The 18,664-nt window shown below is 59.9% G+C and overlaps 1 protein-coding gene across 10 annotated transcripts in view; it reads left to right on the top strand.

The window, feature by feature from the left end:
- The window catches only part of DTNB (dystrobrevin beta), a 212,810-nt gene extending 198,760 nt beyond the window's left edge, over positions 1-14,050 (top strand). For 6 of the 10 annotated variants that reach the window (XM_042803206.1, XM_042803210.1, XM_042803213.1 and 3 more), the window contains 4 exons: positions 3,848-3,937; positions 6,982-7,035; positions 10,785-10,816; positions 13,554-14,050. In XM_042803206.1, the coding sequence (XP_042659140.1) occupies positions 3,848-3,937; positions 6,982-7,035; positions 10,785-10,789 (149 nt within the window). In that variant the 3' untranslated portion in view covers positions 10,790-10,816; positions 13,554-14,050. Of the gene's footprint in view, positions 1-3,847; positions 3,938-6,246; positions 6,950-6,981; positions 7,036-10,784; positions 10,817-10,943; positions 12,202-13,553 lie in introns of those variants that run through there. The other 4 variants (XM_042803209.1, XM_042803211.1, XM_042803208.1 and 1 more) reach the window with 3 other exon arrangements.
- The last annotated feature ends 4,614 nt before the right edge of the window (positions 14,051-18,664 follow it).

Genomic DNA, 18,664 nt, shown 5'->3' on the forward strand with positions numbered 1-18,664 from the left:
TCATCGGATATATCCTCCTAGAACCGCCTTCTCCCTTGCCGAAGCGAGCTGCCGCCAGAAGAAGGTGAGGAAAGAGGCTACGAAATGGTAGCAGAGGAGCAGGGAGCACCCGTGGAAACTTTGAATTGGTGTTTGGTGCCTGGAGCGCTCCAGCAAGGGCTGCGAGCCCTTGGCCCCCAGCACGCCCGGCCGAGGGAAGGGCTGTTGTTAGTTGTTCTCCAGAACTTCAGCCGGTGAACGGGACAGGGGACGGAGGACATCCAGCCTGGAAACACCGAGCATCTACAGCTCCTCTGAGGGAAGGATATGTCTTTTTCCCATCCCGTTGGTAGGAACAAGCTCCTCATCTCTCTAAACACTTCCAGAAACGACAGCAGAAGCAGGCATTTCCAGGGAGGCAGGGTGCCAAATACCAGAGGCACAACACTCCATCTGTTGCTGTGGGTGGTCCAGTCGCCTCCTCTTCATCTCCACATCGAGTTGGATGGTACAGCCGAGAGCTCTCGACTGATTTCTTTGGCAGCTGCCTCTCCTTCCCCCCTTTGCAGATTGGCTTTCTTTTTTCCAGGCTGCGTAAAGTGGAACAGCGGCTCAATGAGTCCTACCAGTTACTGGGAAAATCTGCTCTATCTGCCTCATCATTTTCCCCTTTCCTTTTTTAATTAGGAAGGCACAAAGAGATGAAATGATCTCCCTTCTGCTGCTAGGAGTAATGAGCACATGATTATAGTAGTACATTAACTGTCCTACTTGATTTTTTTTCATTTTACAGTATTGTTTTGGCATCCAAATTTGCTCTCTATCCATCTGCTTTTCGCTTCGGAGATACAGGCAAAAGCCATGACAAAGCAAACTTCTCTCTGCACTGTTTACAGTCACCAGAGCTGTCTTCCTCAAACTCCTGGCTCCGGCAGAAGCTGATGTAATTAATCAAGGGCTCATTCATGCCTTTTACCTGAATGGCTGGTTCACAGGGGGATAGTCTTCGTCAGGACCTGTTGATTTTGCCCAAAGTGAAAACTTGGGTTTTTTCTAGGTTTTTAACACCTGACAGCATCTCAAATGTATGTTGCAATGAACCAGGTGTTGAATAAAACTCTTCAGGGCTGGGCCAAGGACTTGTGCATCAGCCTCATCCAAACAGCTTGGTGTCGGTGGTGGTGACGACTCCCCAGAAGCGAAAAATCTATAGGCAGTGCCTGCAGTACGCTTATTTTATGGGGTTTTTTCAACAAAAACGTTATAAATTATTTTTGCTAACTTGTGCATATCCACCAAATTCTTACAGTACCTCATGGTGGGAGCGAGGAGGAAAAGGGAGCGAAGCTCTCGGTGCTGTTGCACCTCGTGCTGCCGTGGCCTCGGAGCGGGCAGGCGCGCCAACGTCCTGTCTTTCCTCCCGGGACACGAGTCTTCTGTGAGCAGGGAAGGTCTAGAGAAGGAAACCCACAAAGAATCGAACCCCAGTGGTCTTGATTGTATAGTCTTAAGATTAGATAAGTTTCCTCCATAGGTGATCTCTTGATCTTCCACTTGGCCGGAGGGAGAACGCGGTAATGCAGTAATAGAATAAAATGCCCCGATGGTATTCTGCTCGACATATTCAGAAGCTGAGGCCACCATCTAATTAGAGAAGTAATGCTGCTGTCTATCGTCCTGAAAGAAAAAAAAAAAAAAAAACAAAAACAAAACCAAAACAGTCCCTCAGAATTTCTCAGATGCAAATACAATCCACTGCTGCCAAAGGAAAGGTGGACATTCCTCTCGTGGTAACCACAGCGGTGGCCTATTCAACTGCTAGAAAAACCCTTGGAAGAAAAAAAATGGTCAACAGACTCCATAATAAGTTTCCTGGAATGATCCTTCCGGAAAGGCAATCTGCACAATTAGTGCTATTTCATATTAATCATGCAAAATCAGGCAAATTCAAGGCAAGTGGAGAACACAGGAAACAGGACAACATTTGTGTGCTTTCGCATAATAAAATAATTGCATGCCCCCAGTCAGGAGAGCTTTGGGTAGCTTCTGCACGTAGATGACCAGATGAGCTTGTGAACATTATTCGTCTGTTTCACAGGGAGTTTTAAAACCTTTCGCTGCTGGGCAGGGCGGTGGCCGTGCTCCCCTGTCACCTGCAGTGACAGGACTCACCCGGATAAAGGGACCTCTGGCCTGTAAGGGATGCAGAGGAGGCCCCTGAGGCACAGGTCCCGCTCTTGTCGGCCAAAATCTGCGGGTTTTTTTTGTTTTTTTTTTTTTTTTGTGCTGGGAGTTGCACGCTGTTCGAACACGCGCAGGAACACCCCGCGCCTTGCTGCCGCCCCGGGCACGGCGCTGGTCAGCCGGCGACTTAACCCGGGCGAAAAAGGTGCCGGCGGAAAGCCCGTCAGGTCGGGAGCGTGCTCTGGCAGCGCGCAGGCAGCTCTGAGATCCCCGGGGAGACGGCAGGAGCTGGTGCTCTGACAGCAGCCCAGCCGAGGACGGGGTAGAAGCCAGCCCAGCACTTGGGAGATTAAAGCAGCACGTCCGGAACGAGAGAGGCGCCCGGCTTCAAGCAAAAGTCGACGTGTGACGCACAGCTGTCGTTGCCGCCGTTCGGCACAGCTGCGAAACGTCCCATCGGATGTCCCGGGCGATTCCCCGCGTGTTGCCTTCGTGCTGGCGTGGATGGAGGGACGGGGTCCCGGGCGCCGAGCTCTGGGAGCGCCGTCGGACACCCGGCATCCAAGCGGGGCGGCGGGGAGCCTGCGCCGGTGCGGGCATCCGGGGCCTCTGTGGGACGACAGACCGCCGAAAACGGCTTTCGGTGAGCAGCCGCGGCACGGGGACGGCCGAGGTGGGGCCAGCGAACCGCTGCGGGGACCCGCTCCCAGCAAAGCCTCAGCTGGGGCCATCGGCTCCGCGAGCTGAGAAACTGCAGCTACAGAGCGGGGCAGAAAACGTGACACACGCCCCGCCCTCAAAGCCTGCGAATAAACCCCCAAACCCCGCAGCGCAAAAAGTTGCCGGGGGAAAGGGGGTTTGGGTGGCAACGGGGAGCTGGGGTGCTGCAAAATGGGGCTGCGGTCAGCAGGATGCTCTGCCCCGGGGATACGGCTGGCTCGGCCGGCGGGGACCGGCGCGGGGAACCGGGATAGACGGCGAGGAAGAATCATCACCTTCCCAGCCCCGCCGAGGGTCAGTGCGCCTCGCCCCGCCGCGCGGCAGCTCCTGCTGCCCTCGCTCACCCCTTTGGCGGGCACCAGCCAGGCCGGCGGTTCCGCCGCGGCCCCTCGCCGGCGCCGGTCGCTCCTGCGGAGCCGTGGCGGGCGTTCCCGGCGCCGACGGGGCGAGCGGGGCCGGGACCGGGCAGCGTCACGGCGGGTGACGGCGAGGTGGCGCGGCCCCCGGCTGCGGGGCACCCCGAGGAGGAGGATTGCTTCCTCCCGTGCAGCACCAGGAGAGGAGGATTCCGTTATCTCTTCTTCCCCTCGAACCTCGGCGACATCGATCGCAGCAGAGAAGCCGGCAGCGAGGGCGGCCCTGCACAGAGAGCGCGGCTGAGCGGCGGCTCCTGCCCCGGGGAGGGAAGCACCTGCCCTCGGCGAGGAGAAGAGCCGTGCGCTGGCTAAATTAGCCGAGCAGGCAATCAGGCAGCCAAGCAGGAGCTGGGCTGTTCCAGAGCAAACCACCACCTCTCGCGAAGCCGGGCTGCCCTTGGGGGGGGGGGGGGCCCCGCTCCATCCCGGGGCGGGGGGACCCCGCTGGGGAGCGGGGAGGGCTGCGTGGGCGAGCGGCGGGGCGCGAGGAGGTTGGGCAGCGCGGCAGGCGCGATTCCCGCTGTTCTGTGTGTCCGCTCTGCTCCCAGGTACCAGGAGGAACCTCCGCAACGACCTGCTGGTGGCCGCCGACTCCATCACCAACACCATGTCATCGCTGGTGAAGGAGCTTCACTCAGGTAGGAGTTAACCCGGCGGCACGCGCGCGCGGCAGGAGGGGGAGAGCTCGGAGCCACACGTTGGAGATTTGTCTTTGGTCCTTATAAAAAGTGTTTAAAGCGGAATGCGAGATGATGCGTTCATTCGCTCAGCGGTAAAATGAAAAATAATTTTTATGGCTAACATCGCCGAGGACGCCAAAGACCTTCCTAACAGGCTTGCCGTTGATGTCACCACCGGGAGTTGAGGCAAGACTCTGCAAACCTGGGCGGGAGCGCCGCCGGTGAGTCACGAAGCAGACGCACGCCCGGCTCCTATCGATCCGCGCGTTCGCAGCAGCACTAAGCAGCTTGTCCAGAGTGCCCCGCAGGCGCGTCCTGGGCCCCTCACCGGGCAGAAATGCCGCTTCCCAGCCCCACTTCTGGGAGTCAGGGCCCCTTCGGAAGCTGGGGGTAGATTTGCAAGCGAGCCTCCGCAAAGCATTGCTTAGTGACGGCGGTGCTTGAGCAGCAGGTGAGCCTCCTCTGCAAGGGCATAGCAAATGTACGCCAGGCCAAACAAAGGATTAAACAGCGATGTGGAAAAAAAAAGATAATTATTCCCTTCGTGCCTTTTTACTGTGCCAGTGGAGGTAAACACCCTGATGGGACCGGAGCAGCTTCTGCTGTCATCCAGGGACTCGTCCCGTGACCCTCGAGCTTTGTCAGCAGTGGAGTATACAGTCGTTTAGGATTCCAGCAGCTTGTTTGTGGGCTGCCTTCTCTTTTAAGGAAGAAATAAAGCATTCTGTGTTCAGAGTGAACCTCACGGTTTCTGTTTCACGCCTCCCCCAGCCCTTTGCTGTATCCGGTAGTTGCATCACATAATCCCCCCCATAAACTTATCAAACTCCATGTTAAAACCAGTTAGGCCTTTTGTTCCCGCTGCCCTTAATGGGGAACTTGCAGTTATAAAGCGGGTTGATATTTTACTGCTCAGCAGTAAATTCACCCAGTCTAAGCCCCGTGTCTTGGCTGCAAAGGCAGCTGTGAGTTAATAAAGTCTTTCATGTATGACAGAGCATCGCTGGTGCCGTTGCAGTGAAGGGCCGTGGGTTTCTTCGATAAATCACCGTGCTCAAGACGCGCACCTCTCTTCCCTCTAGGCTGAAACCTGGTGAACAAACCCTCTGCCCAAAACAGATGTCTGCAGTAATTCGGGTTTTTTTTTTTTTTTGCTTTTAATAGCAGGGCTCATTTGCAGAGGTTTGGTGGAGCTGGGGCTCTGGGCCGGGGCGGCGGGGGGCCGAAGCGTCGGCTGGGCCCGCGGCTCTCCTGCCCTCCCCTGCGATCCCCGGGAGCTTGGCAAATGCAAACAGCCCGGGTTTGCGCTACTGACAGCCCTTTCAGGCTTGTCAGGGGTTGTGCAAAGCAGTTACGGTTCACAAGGGAGTGAAAATGGAATTAATTACAGTCTCCTACTTGAGGATATGCAGATACTAAAGCAGGCTCCCTTGAAAGTATCTGAAATCATTTCATTTGTGTAAATTAGGAAAAGCATGAGTTATCCTCAGCTGATGAGAGTCGGTGGGATTTAACACATATTGTCCCGGAGGTAAGCTGTGAGAATAGACACCTCCTCCAGCCCCAGGCTCGCCCGATATAGCTGCAGGCATTGTGTTTTCAGCATTTTGTGAGACACTGGTGCCGTGCACCACCCACTCCTCCGTTTGCCTCTCCGTACCTGCGCACGAGCTCAGCGAGCGGATCCTTTTGGAAAGGGAGCGCTGCTCGGGGTTACCCCGTCCTGGGGGGGCTCCCAGCGACGCTCTGGCCGTCCCCCTCCCCCTGAGCTGGCAGTCCTGTTCTCCTGGCGCTGCCACGGGAACACTGGCACCAGTTTCGCTCCAGCTGAGCTGCAGGGGAGCGCACGGTGCCGGGCGTGATGCCGCCGGAGGGGGCTCAGCCCCTGCCCTGCAAAGCCGCCGAGCAGGCGGCGGGTTCGGGACCCAAAGCGGCTGCTGAGCTCCAGGTCACGTCTCCTGTTATTAAAAACTGCGCTTGGGCTGGCCGGTGATCCCTTCTGCGCTCGCCTTGCGGGCTCCTCGGTAGCCACTGCCGAGTCGGCAGAGGCCGTGTGACTCCCAGATGTCTCATCGGTCCTGCTGTCAAAGCAACAAAGAGAGCAAACGTTTATAAGATCCCCCTTTGGTCAGATCGATTCAAAATGCTTCGGTTTTTCAAATTGTGCCTTTAATTGCAGGGTTTTCTCCCTTTCTTTGCTCTCAGCAGCACGTGAAGCAGGCAGAAGTGGTATCGCTGCTCATAATAACCGTTACCTGTTTACACAGGTCTCATTGAAATGTTGCACAGAGAGATATGAGCCACCATCTCTGCAGAAGAATGTGACCTTCTGCTCCCACCCTCTGCTGCATAAATACGAGCTTGGCCATAAACTCTCTTGGACTCAACTGCAGTTAAATATAACAAGCCACCAGCTCTCAGACGTAAAAGAGGGCCTGGCCCTGGGGGCACAGAGAGTTTCGCCCCACCGTCAGCACCGGCGGCACCGAACACTTTGCGAGGGCAAACCCTGCAGCGCCAGGAGGGACCCTCACCAGAAACCATTTTCATTTTGCTTCCTCGGATTTGAGCTCAGCCTCAAAGTCGTGACTGCCTTCCTGCTGCGCACATTGCGCGGTTCTTTGTTTCTTAGGGTGTGACAGTCACGAGGGACCTTGGTCCCAGCACTGCCTGGGCCAGGTAGTAGTAGCCCACTAGTAGCCCACTGGTAGTCCACTCTTCTGCACGGTGTAGTCGCTGCCCCCAGCCAGCCGGGATGGAGTGGGGGTGGTTTTGCCACGGGCAGTGAACGGGCACCGGGCCGCAGGGAGGAGGATGATGGTTCCATCCTTGGGAGCCTGAACGCTCGTCCTCCTTCCCCGCCAGTGTCGGCTGTGCCTGAGGAGCCAGTTCCCTTGCCACAGAAAAGTTCCCCAGGCATCTCTTCTCTCACCTACCTGTCTCACGTCTGTTTTGTTTTTGTTTTTGTTTTTTTTTTTCTTTCTGTTTTTTTTTTTTTGAAGCAGAGGAAGAAGAAGAAGAAGCAGCAGAAAAAATGCAGAACGGAAAGGACCAAGGTAAGGGCACAAACGGTGATCTGCTGATTATCTGCGGACAATCAAGCTGCAAAGCGTTTTCTGACCTGCTCCTCGGCAGGAGCTCCGTTTGGAGCCCCAGGAGAGGGCTCCGAGCGCGGGCGGCTCCGGGTGGAAGCAGCCCGTGTCCTGCGGCCACTGTTCCGGCACCCGCAGGCACGGCTGCCTGCCCGCTCGGGCCATCGCCGCGCTGCCGGGTCGCTCTCCCCAACATCTGCCGTGGCTTCAGATGACGTCGTGGCCAGGGTTCCTTCAGCGTGTGTAGTCAGCTCTCAAGAATGTTTTTCTTCCAGCAAAGGTCACGCACAGCAATGTGTAAGAGGAGGAGGAGGAGCCGCTCTGAGTGCTGTGAGAAATCCAGTGCAGATGAATATACTAGAAAAAAAAAACAAAGCGTGGGCTGGTTCCCCGTGAAGTTCCTGAGCGGTGGGACCGTCATCTGCTGAGCCCCTGCCTCCTGTGCCCCCGGCTGGACAAATGTTCAGGACTACTGCGCTGACGGTGCTCCCGTGTAGGCAGTGCCGCCGGCTGAACGCCGCAGCACGGGGGGGCGGCGGGGGGGCTCCCCGGATCGCAGCTCCACGTGCTGCTCCTCCCCAGACCACGTCTTCCTTTGGTGCGAGGGGACCCTCGCCGCGGGCGAGCAGAGCCACCCCCGGGGCTGGAAGGGATCGTGGCCGTGCGCCGGGGCGGCGGGGCCGGGGAGAGCGGCTCGGCGGGCACCGAGGCACCTCCCAGACCCGCCCCGGGACGGGACCGTGCGCAGGGGCCCCCCGACTTCTGCTGTCTGAGCTTCCGACCGACGCACGAGAAACAGACTTGGGCAGGTTTGAATCAGCCCAAGCATTTGTCTCACTTGAGCCAAACCTAATTTCAGCATCAACAAACGGGAACTTTTTATCCTTTTTTTTTTTGTTGAGCACGCGTTTTCCTTCTGGCTAAGCTGAAGTGGCACGGCTCACGTTTCTCCCCAAAAGAGCTCGTTTTCCTGAGTTTTCCTGCCCGGCGAGTTCTGCGAAGCATTCAGGTGTTTGGAAATGCTCTGCTTCCTGATGGCTTGTCCATCAGTATTAAACATAATCAGTTTGTAGGAAAAAGTTCAGTAGGTTTGATACTAGCTAAAGCAAGAGTTTTCAAAGCAGAATCGCGTTGGCTCTAAATCACAGGACCCTCCTTGCCCTAGAACATTCCTCTTCAGTTAAATATTTTAGATGCTTAGCAGATGTCCCTTCTGCTTCTTTCCAAATGTGCATTGTATCTTGCATGGGAAATAGGGAAAGGGGGATTTTGAAGAGTTGAAATATGATGTATGGTAGCAGAGACGTAGTAAGACAAATTCAGCTGTTACTCATTGCAGCAGCATTGAAGTCGGGGGGGGGGGGCGGAACGGGGACTGAGACGTGTAACCAAAAGCAGAACTTGGTCCAACAGCCTTTGTGTGGAATGTAAATATTATCTCTGCCAGAGAGTAAGCGATTTCTTAATGTCACAAAGTTAGTGAGATAAAAATCTGGCAGAAAAATCAGGGGACGATCAATCCGTAAGCTGCAGTCCTCACGCGGAGCGTGCGCGCTGTGGGAGCGGCTCCAGACGCCGAAGCACGCGTGGCGACGGGGCGTCAGGCCGCGGGCTTTGGGGGGGCTGCGGGTGTGACGAAAGCGCCCGTTCTCTGCCCCATGGCCCCCGGGGGGGGGGGGGGACACGGACGCTGCCGTACGGACCCCGCACCCGCGCCGAGCTCTGCCTGCCCCGACTCCGGTCTTGGCACGGTGACGCTGCGCGCGTCCCCGTCTCGGCAGAGCTCCCCCGTTGCTTCCTCCCGCCCTGAGCGGGCAAGACGGACATGAAATAAAACCACTTGGGGCTCGTGCATTCCCCCAACTCCTGCACTGGCGCAGGCAAGGGAGACGCCGGTCCCCGAGGGGACTCTGCTGCGATGTGTTTCCTGGGGACGGCGTCACCCTTGGGCTTCCGCGCAAGGTTCTGCGCAAAAAGTTCTCTCGTATTTCTCTGCGTCCCAATTAATCAACCTCAGAACTCGCTCCCCCGCTGGAGAGACTTACGTTCCTGCGCTTGATATAGCAGCGGCGTGGCGCGGCTTTAGCAGGATGAAATCATTCGGGAAGACTCCAAGTTGGCTGCGTCTTTTGTGGTTAGGATTACAAATTAAGCAGCATCTCCAGAGAAGATGCCTGCACGGGTTTCCAGGCACAGAAGAGCGCAGTCGGGAGCTGGCAAAGTCACGTCCACCCAGTCCCATCAGACGTCACCCCGCGGCGGTTCGGCCGGCCTCGGCGCGCTCTGGGCGCTCCCCTGCTCCCCAAACCCGGCGTTGCGCGTCCGACCGCTGCACGTGCGCCAGGCGTGGTTCCGGGTCGGACGCCTGGGCCAGGGCTGCCCCGCAGTCACCCTTTCCGTGGTCCTGCTGCCTCTTCTCCAGGACAGCGGGGGCCTCTTGGGGACCAGGAGGTGAACCCATGACAACACCCCCAGAAACGCGACTCTCCCTGAGCGTATTGGCCGTTGGGATTTCAGAAACACCCCCCCCCCCAAACCAACTGGAAAGGGGACTACAGAGCTGTGAGCCGCCCTGTCAGACTGCTGGAAGAAAGGGCACGGTTTGCGGCTCCATAAGGAGGCAAAAATGTCCAATCTGAAAATGCACCAGCCCATAGTGACCAGAACCGTAGTCCCCGCGCCCTCGGTTCCTGGAGGACAGGACGGAGTCCGTCCTCGGCAGGTTTGCGGATGATGCCAGACTGGGAGGAGTGGTCGCGCCCCGAGGGGCCGGGCGGCCCATCCAGGGGGACCTCACCAGGCTGGAGAAGTGGCCCGGCAGGAACCTCCTGCAGTTCAACAGGGAGAAGAGCCAAGTCCTGGGGACGACCCCAGGCCCCGGCACAGGCCGGAGACCACCCGCGCGTGGCTTGGCGGGGAAGAGCCCGGGGGTCCCGGTGGGCACCGGGCTGACCGTGAGCCATGTGCCCTCGTGCAACGGAGGCGACCGGTTTCGCACTGCCAGTCAGGGGGTGGGATCCTTCCCCCTGCTCAGCACCCCCGGCGTGCTGGGTCCCGCGCTGGGCTCCCCAGGACGAGGCACGTGGGCAGAGTGGAGAGAGCCCAGGGAAGGGCCGTGGCGCTGATTACAGCGCTGGAGGGTCTGCCTCGTGAGGAGGGGTGGAGCGAGCCAGGACCAAATCCATGTGTCTAAATGACTGCTGGAAAAAAAACTGAACTGAGCCAGAGTCTCCTCAGTGGTGCCCGGTGAAAAGGCAAGAGCCGAGGGGCGCACCCTGAAATGCGGGAAATTCTGTTGGAACATAAAAATTACTTTTTTGCCATGAGGCTGGTCAGACCCTGGCACAGGTTGCCCAGAGGGGTTGTGGGGTTTCCCCCTCGGAGATACTCAACATCTGATGGGACGAGGTCCTGCGGTGGCTGACCCTGCCTGGAGGGGGGGGCCTGGATGGGGTGATCCCCTGCGGTCCCCCCCCCCCCTCAGCAGTGCTGGGATTTCTGGGATTTGGTAAGATCAGGAGCACTTTCCTACCTGCCTTGTATTTCAGAGGACTTGCCGTTTATCCCGGTGCCTGGAAAGCTGTTTGCAGTCCCGGGAAGCGTTACCCACCAGAGCATAAAGAGATGGGGAGGGTAGATTTTTATTTTTTTTTTCATCTGGCAGGAAACGAAATTACCTACTTTCTAAACGTGCCTTTTGCCCTGTGTTGCAGGTTAGACGACCGCAGGCTGTACAGTAATTCAGGTAAGGATGGATTTATTTTTCCCTCCCCGTCTCCAGCAGCACGGCTCTGTACGTGCCGTCGCAGTGCACGGGACCGAGTCCCCGCTCACCTCCTGCCCTAGTCCTTTCTCTCCCATTTCTGCACCAGGAAGGTTCCCCGCCCGCCCAGCGCGCCGCAACCGTTCAAAAGGACGTTGAGGTTTTTTTCTTGTTAAGACCCAATTCTGCTCCTGCCGCGGACAGTGGGAAAATGTCATTAACTTCAGTGAGAACAGCATTATCTCCTATTTTATTAGTATTGCTTCTATCCTGAGAGGCCTCAGCCAGGAAATAGGACCCTATTGTGATGGACACTATCCAGATGTACTAAAAATACAATCTCTACCCTCAAAGAGCCTGCGCTTTAAGTTATAATAAGGCACAGCAGATGGATAGACAAACAGGTGGTTGGAGAGCACGAGATAGTGGTAAGGGAGAAAGCCCGAGCCCCGAGGTGACAATGCCTCCGGCGGACCTGAATAAGATCCTTATCTTCCCCATCTGAAAAGCTGGTAGGAGGGCGCCCGATCGGGTTTCCACGTGCCCCCCGCCCCCTCCCCACGGTCACTGGAAATTCGCCGTAGCCACAATGCCCACCTTTCACCATTCCCAGTGGGAAGAAGGAGGGTTCTCGAGGCAGAAAAACCTCATGTGGACGCACTCCTAACGGGCCAGGAGGGGATGGGGCCTGCCCGAGTAGGTGAGCTTTTCCTTCTGGGACCTTTTCCTTCGCGCTGCAGGTCGGTTGGTTGTAAAAACCAACCAGGAGAAAGTCTTTGGTCCGGAACTTCCCAGTTCAGGCCCAGCCCGTGGTGGTAGCAGGCCAGGTGAATTGGTCGTGATGGATCCGAAACGCAGTTTTGCATGATAAAACCGCCGCCGCTGTCCTCTAGAGGTAGTTTGCAAAGGAGAAAGAAAGGCGTTTTGCCCTTTCTGCCTCCCTGCCATTTTAGCGGTGGGTAGAGATAACCCGAAAGCGGCTTGAGAGTTTTTCTGATAGTTTTTACATTAGAAATTCAAGTCCTGCCTCATCTGGGAAACAATCTAGTAACTCAAGAAGGAGTGAAATTATACCATTAGAGAGGAAGCCAGCAATGCAGAGCTGTTTATACTGCTGTGTGTGGCTTTTTCTTAACGTCCCTTTAACTCTAATGGCTTTGGAGAAAAGGATGGCTTTGACCCTGGTCACCCCTTAGCCACTGATGTGGAGACGAGAAGCTCCCCGTTCCCCGAGAGCCCAGCAGTGCCCCCAACGCCCCCAAGGACCGGCGCTGACAAGCGCTGCATTAGAGACGGTTGAAAAAAATAAGAGAGACTACTTTCGGGTTCCTTTATCCCCCAGAAAGAATGAAAGAAATTCCTTTAAACTGCGCTGGTTCTTCTTCAAGTCCCTCGCGTTCCCGTTCGTGGCGCCAGGACCTGTGGTGGGTCCTCCTGAGCCGTGCTGGTGGTGCTGGTGGTGCTGGTGGTGCTGGTGGTGCTGGTGCTGGTGCTGGTGGCTCCGGCTGCCTGCCGGTGACGGAGGGGCTGGGATGGGCAGGACCACTGGGGGCTTTCTGTTAGCCGAAATGGCCATTCCGGGGGGGGGGCACGCCCAGCACCAACCTCGCCTCGGCTTGCAGAGTCAGCTCGTGGGCACCTGCGGCAGCACCCTGGTCCCGATGCCGCCGGCTCGGGTTCCCTCTGTTGCCCGGGCTGTCAGCTCCAAGGTGGGGAGCCCCGGGGCCAGCAGGACAGTCGACGGTCGTGGCGGGCGCCGCACGTTGGGTCTGCTCCGAGCTTGGCCGGGATGGCCCCGGGGGTGCGGAGCCCCAGCCGGAAGGTTCGGGAGGTCCCGGGAGCGGAGCCCGGCCCCGCGCCGGGGCTGATCCCCGACCCCGTGGAGATTCAGACCGGGGCTGATCCCGACCCCGTGGAGATTCAGACCGGGGCTGATCCCCGACCCGGTGGAGATTCAGACCGGGGCTGATCCCCGACCCGGTGGAGATTCAGACCGGGGCTGATCCCTGACCCGGTGGAGATTTGGGCCGGGGCTGATCCCCGACCCGGTGGAGATTCAGACCGGGGCTGATCCCCGACCTGGTGGAGATTCAGACCGGGGCTGATCCCCGACCCCGTGGAGATTCGGGCTGGGGCTGATCCCCGACCCGGTGGAGATTCAGACCGGGGCTGATCCCCGACCCCGTGGAGATTCGGGCTGGGGCTGATCCCCGACCCGGTGGAGATTCAGACCGGGGCTGATCCCCAACCCGGTGGAGATTCAGACCGGGGCTGATTCCCGACCCGGTGGAGATTCGGGCCGGGGCTGATTCCCGACCCGGTGGAGATTCAGACCGGGGCTGATCCCCGACCCGGTGGAGATTCGGGCTGGGGCTGATCCCCGACCCGGTGGAGATTCAGACCGGGGCTGATCCCCGACCCGGTGGAGATTCAGACCGGGGCTGATCCCTGACCCGGTGGAGATTCGGGCTGGGGCTGATCCCTGACCCGGTGGAGATTCGGGCCGGGGCTGATCCCGACCCGGTGGAGATTCAGACCGGGGCTGATCCCGACCCGGTGGAGATTCGGGCCGGGGCTGATCCCCGACCCGGTGGAGATTCGGGCCGGGGCTGATCCCCGACCCGGTGGAGATTCGGGCTGGGGCTGATCCCCGACCCGGTGGAGATTCGGGGTCTCCCTGCGGGCGCTGACGCCGCCTCGTGTGTTTCTGATGCCGCAGGCGCGGGGGGTTACGCCTGCGGATCAGGAGACGTCTCCCCACCCTTCGGAAGAGGAGCGATTCAGCCGACACATCCTCCATCGTGCGACTGCGACCGATCTCAACCACCTGCTGACGAAAGCGGCTTTCTCCGAACCACCCCGAGGGCTTTCCCCGGGGGCACTCGCCCCTTAGGTCATTGCATGTGCTGTTTTCCTCCATGTGTTTGCTAACGACGATCAGACAACGCCCCATCTAACTCAGCGATTTATGGGAGGTTTAAAAAAGCAGCAAGGAAAGCTAATGCTCCCCGCTCCCGCTAAGTGGACTGATCTTTTTTGATTTCCTCCCAAAACGGTGTCATCATCGCGTCACACGCCGGTTATTTCTTCTTCACTTCTGCCCCTCGGTGTGCATGAGAAAACGGGGGGCAGAGCCTCCGGGGTCCCTCGCGCGCGACACGATGGGGATTCTGCCTTCAAAAAAAAAAAAAAAAAAAAAAACAAAACCAAACCAAACCAAAAACCTAACTTCTGAAAATACCGCGTGACGCCGCGCGTCGATCCGGGGAGCCAGCGGCCGGGCACGCCGCGGGTGGGGGCTGCCGAGCTGGGGGAGCAGCACCGGCAGCGAGGGGCCTCTGCTTCTCTTCAGGCTGATAAAGAACGTGCTTTTGCAGGTGGGGACTCCGGGAGGACCCTTGCTAGGCTCTGATTAGCGTCCCCGCGTTCATTTTCAGGAGTCGAGTTCGGTTTTGTTTAAAATTAAGAGAAATAACCGAGTCGTGTAGTCTGAGGCTGGCAGCTCACCACGCTGTGGTCCTTGCTAGGCTTTGCTTCCGTAGCTGCTTAGAAAACATTATAATCAGTTCCAATCACTGGTGATTTTTTTTATTTTTTTTTTTTTTCCCCTTGGTGCTTAGGAATGTTATTTTTAGTGGAAGGAGCTGAGTGCCCTAATGCATCTATAAATATTTATCAAGGGTGATGAATGGAGAGGAGTGATAAACCCTGAAACCAGCCCTCAGCTTCTCTTCCTGTCTGAACCGATACGTGGCCTCGGTGCCCGGCGGAAAGTGCTCGTTGGGTACCTACAGCCCTTGGGGAGAGAGAAAATAAACATACGCGGTGGCCACAGATTTAGCGGAATATAAATATTGTGAATGAGCTGTCAAGAAGGAAAGGAAAGTGATGATAACCTGGTGCAGCGTGTTAGCTTTAGCCTGCCAAACGGAGCGCGCTCGCGGGGATGGGGAAGGTTCCGCGCCCGTTTTTTCGGCTGGATTTGCTGAATCGGGGCCCGCAGCAGCTTCGGCTGGGCTCGAGCACCGAAAATAGGAACGTCTGCCTGGTGGGACCTGCCGGGGTGGTGGGGGCCGTCGGCAGCGGGAGGTGTGGTGGCCGGGCAGGCATGGGGCGCGCTGTGACCCCGCGTGCCGCGGCCCCGCGCTACCTCACCCACGGGGCCGTTGGTTTTAGCCAGCAAAGCGTTTTAGCAGAGGTTTTTAATTCTTGCAAGGCCGGGGCTGCAGGTTGGTGCTGGCTGCTGCCGGGAGGACGGCGTTCGCCCGACGAGCCGTCGCCGGGGCGGGAGGAATCAGTGTCGCGTGTCCCCCTCCCCGATCGAAAGGGTCCTGGGTCGGCCGCGGTCCTGCCGGCACGGCTCCGGGAACGTGCACCCTGTCCCCAGCAAGAGCAACCAGGCACTGGGAGGGACGGGGAACGGGGGGGAGCTGTGAGCCGGGTCCATGCACCGGATCACCGAGGCCTGAGCTTAATTGCACTTGTCCTGGTCACCCCGCCATCGCTCGGGGGTGCCGGGAACGAAGCCGCAGGGTCCCCCCAGCCTCCCGCTGCGGTGATGCCGAGGAGAGCGTGGTTAGTGGGCTCAGCGGTGGCCTGTCGTGATGTGTCACCCCAGGGTGTCATTTAGGGAGGTCACCGCCGCCCCCCAGACCCTGTCGGTGAAGCCCAACCGGTGCAGGCGGTGCCGGTGCCCCCGGGTCAGCCCTCGCCGTGCCGCTGCCCGAGGCACCGGTCTGGCACTGGGGGGAGCAGCGTGGGCTGCGGGCAGGCCTTGGGGCACAGGCTGGTCCCGGGGAGGCACCAGGATGAGGTCTGGGCTGTGCTGTGGTGGCCGAGGGGGTTCCTGTACCGGGCAGGATGCCCGGGATCATTTTGCACCCCAGTAACACCCGGCACCTCCGCCGGTGACGTGCTGGGACACCGTGTAAGGGACAAACCACCCCGGCTTGCTTATGGTGAACTTTGAAACCTGCTTAGGAACTATTGTTTGCCTTTGGAATAATCGCCTTAACCCCCCCCCCCCGGGAGGAGCAGTTCAGGCCAGGATTTAATAAAAAAATATGTCCTGCCCCGGCGTTAGTGCACCCCGGCCCCGGCGTGTGCCAGGCCCCGAGGCCGTGGGCACCCGGGGGAAATCCGCCACCGCAGAGCTCCCGGCGCCGGAGCCGGGCGGGTGTGCACGTGTGCGGGTGTGCACATGCGTGCCTGCGCGTGTGCACATGGGTGCGAGCGTGTGCGTGTGCCCGCAGGCACCGCAGGCAGCGCGGCGCGTGCCGGTGCTGCCGCCGGGAGATCGGGTGCCCGTCTGCCCACGCCCCCGAGGCTGCCACTAAGAGAGAAATAACCACAGATAAAGTTCCTTCAAATTCAGGGGTTTATTTTATGCAGCCGGACGGTCAGTTTTTGTCAGGAGCTGGGGAGGGGGGTCACCGGCAAAGAGCCGGAGCTGGGCAGGGCAGAGGCCACGGTGACGGGCTTCGCCGCTGAATCCTGGGGACGAGGCGTTGGGACGGGCCGTAGGGGAGCAGTTGCTGGTTGCTCTGCGGTGGCTTTGCCCCCGTCTCTGCTGGAATTCCCTCGCCGACCCTGAGCAAAACCGCCGGGAGCGGCACCTCGCCCGGGTCGCCCCGCTTTTCCTGGGACACTGCTCCGCTCCCCGGGGATGGGGTGCCACGCCGGCACCCAAGTGTAGCCACGCCGGCTGTAATTAAGCCCCTTTTTAATTCCCGCTTGGGCTGAGCAGGGGCTGGGGCAGAGCCGTGGGGCTCACGGCACCTTCTCCCACCATCAGATTCACATCGCAGTGAAACTTTGGGGTTTCCCTGAGGCAGCACCCGCCTGAACGAAAAAGCAGAACGCCACCCAAAAAAGTCGCCTCATGGGAAAGTCACGTGGACAGAGCCATGTCCCCACGTTGGCATTCCCAGCCGGTGCCGCGGTGCTGGGGGGGTAACACCAGGAGAGGGGAGACCCCCCCCCCTCCCCGTTCCTGGCACCGCGTGAGCGCGGGCACCGGAGCGAGCGGGAGCAGCATCCCTTGGGAGCGGCTGGCAAACCCGCGCCGGAGCCGACGCTGGGAGCGCGGGGGGCGTCTCTAGCAGAAACCTGTAAACTGGAAGCCATGTCCTGTCACCTGCCAAATATCGAATAAATTCATCTCATCCCTAAGGGGTGCCTGGTCCCTTCACCGTGTGAAAAAAGAGGAGATGTTTGCGAAAAAGGGGAAGGGGGGGGGGGGGGGGGGGTGGGGGGGGGGGGGGAAGGGTTTTTAGTGGGAAACGACTGCTCCAGAGCTGCAGGCAGCATGAGAGCAGCTGCCGTGGGTTCGTTCGGCGCGGCAGAGCCGGCAGATTACCCGCATTTGTCATGGCTGCAGGTCACTGGAAGCAGACAGAGCCGCCTGTGTCCGGGGCCACGGCGCCGGCCACATCTGTGCCACGGGCACGGCGCCGGCACCCCGGCCCCGCCAGATGTTGCCCCCCCACCCCCACCCCGCTCCCATGGCAAACCCTGGCAGCGGCGAGCACATCTGGCGACAGCTCGGCGGGCACCGAAGTGGGGGGGGCAGCCACCCTGGACCCCCCCGTCCCCTCCCAGCGCAGCGATAGAAACTGTCCTGGGGGAGCTGGGGTTGGGGGTAGCGGGTACCAGTTCCCCCCCCCCACCCCCCAAGCAATCGTGGGGTCACCGTCACCGCTGCTCCCCACAGACGCGGTGCTGGTGGCGGTGGGATGCGCTGGTGCACTGGGCCGGTGATGCCTCGCACCCACGCCCGGACCCTCCTGAGGGGTGCCCTGAATCCCGCAGCCCCCCCGGCAGAGCCCCTGCTGGCGGGGGCCGGTCTCTGCTCACGGTGAGGAAACCTTAACCCCCCCCCCCAGGATCCGTGGCTTCATGGGTGCAGATGCAGCCCCTCCGCTTCCCGGCCCCGATTTGGCACGGCGCTGCACGGCTCCAGGTGCTCATTTGTTTTAGGGATTTGCTGCCTTGGTGGGAACGACACGGGCCCTTCCCGTAGCCGGGGGGGGGGCTCCCGGCTGCTGCTGCCGCGCCTGGGGCGGCCTCGTGCTCCCCTCGGCCCGGCGTGAGGTGCGAGCGGGAGCACGAACCCCCCCGGGAGCCCAGCCCGGCTTTGCGGGGCACAGACCGGGCACGGCTGCACGCCCCGCTCTGCCGCCCCGGCACCCCGTCCTGCACCCCATCCCCATGGCGGGGGCTCTGCACCCCATCCCACAGCCCGGGGGGGCTCTGCTCCCCATCCCACACCCCTGGGGGGCTCTGCTCCCCATCCCACAGCCCCGGGGGGCTCTGCTCCCCATCCTTGGGGGCTCTGCTCCCCATCCCACAGCCCCGGGGGGGCTCTGCTCCCCATCCCCATGGTGGGGGCTCTGCTCCCCATCCCACAGCCCCAGGGGGCTCTGCTCCCCATCCCACACCCCTGGGGGCTCTGCTCCCCATCCCACAGCCCCGGGGGGCTCTGCTCCCCATCCTTGGGGGCTCTGCTCCCCATCCCACACCCCTGGGGGCTCTGCTCCCCATCCCCATGGTGGGGGCTCTGCTCCCCATCCCACAGCCCCGGGGGGGCTCTGCTCCCCATCCCACACCCCTGGGGGCTCTGCTCCCCATCCCCATGGCGGGGGCTCTGCTCCCCATCCCACAGCCCCGGGGGGGCTCTGCTCCCCATCCCACAGCCCCTGGGGGCTCCGCTCCCCATCCCACAGCCCGGGGGGGCTCTGCTCCCCATCCCACAGCCCGGGGGGGCTCTGCTCCCCATCCTTGGGGGCTCTGCTCCCCATCCCACAGCCCCGGGGGGGCTCTCCTCCCCAT

Source organism: Tyto alba, unplaced genomic scaffold, assembly GCF_018691265.1.
Source record: "Tyto alba isolate M040663 unplaced genomic scaffold, T.alba_DEE_v4.0 Super-Scaffold_40, whole genome shotgun sequence".
Taxonomy (NCBI): domain Eukaryota; kingdom Metazoa; phylum Chordata; class Aves; order Strigiformes; family Tytonidae; genus Tyto; species Tyto alba.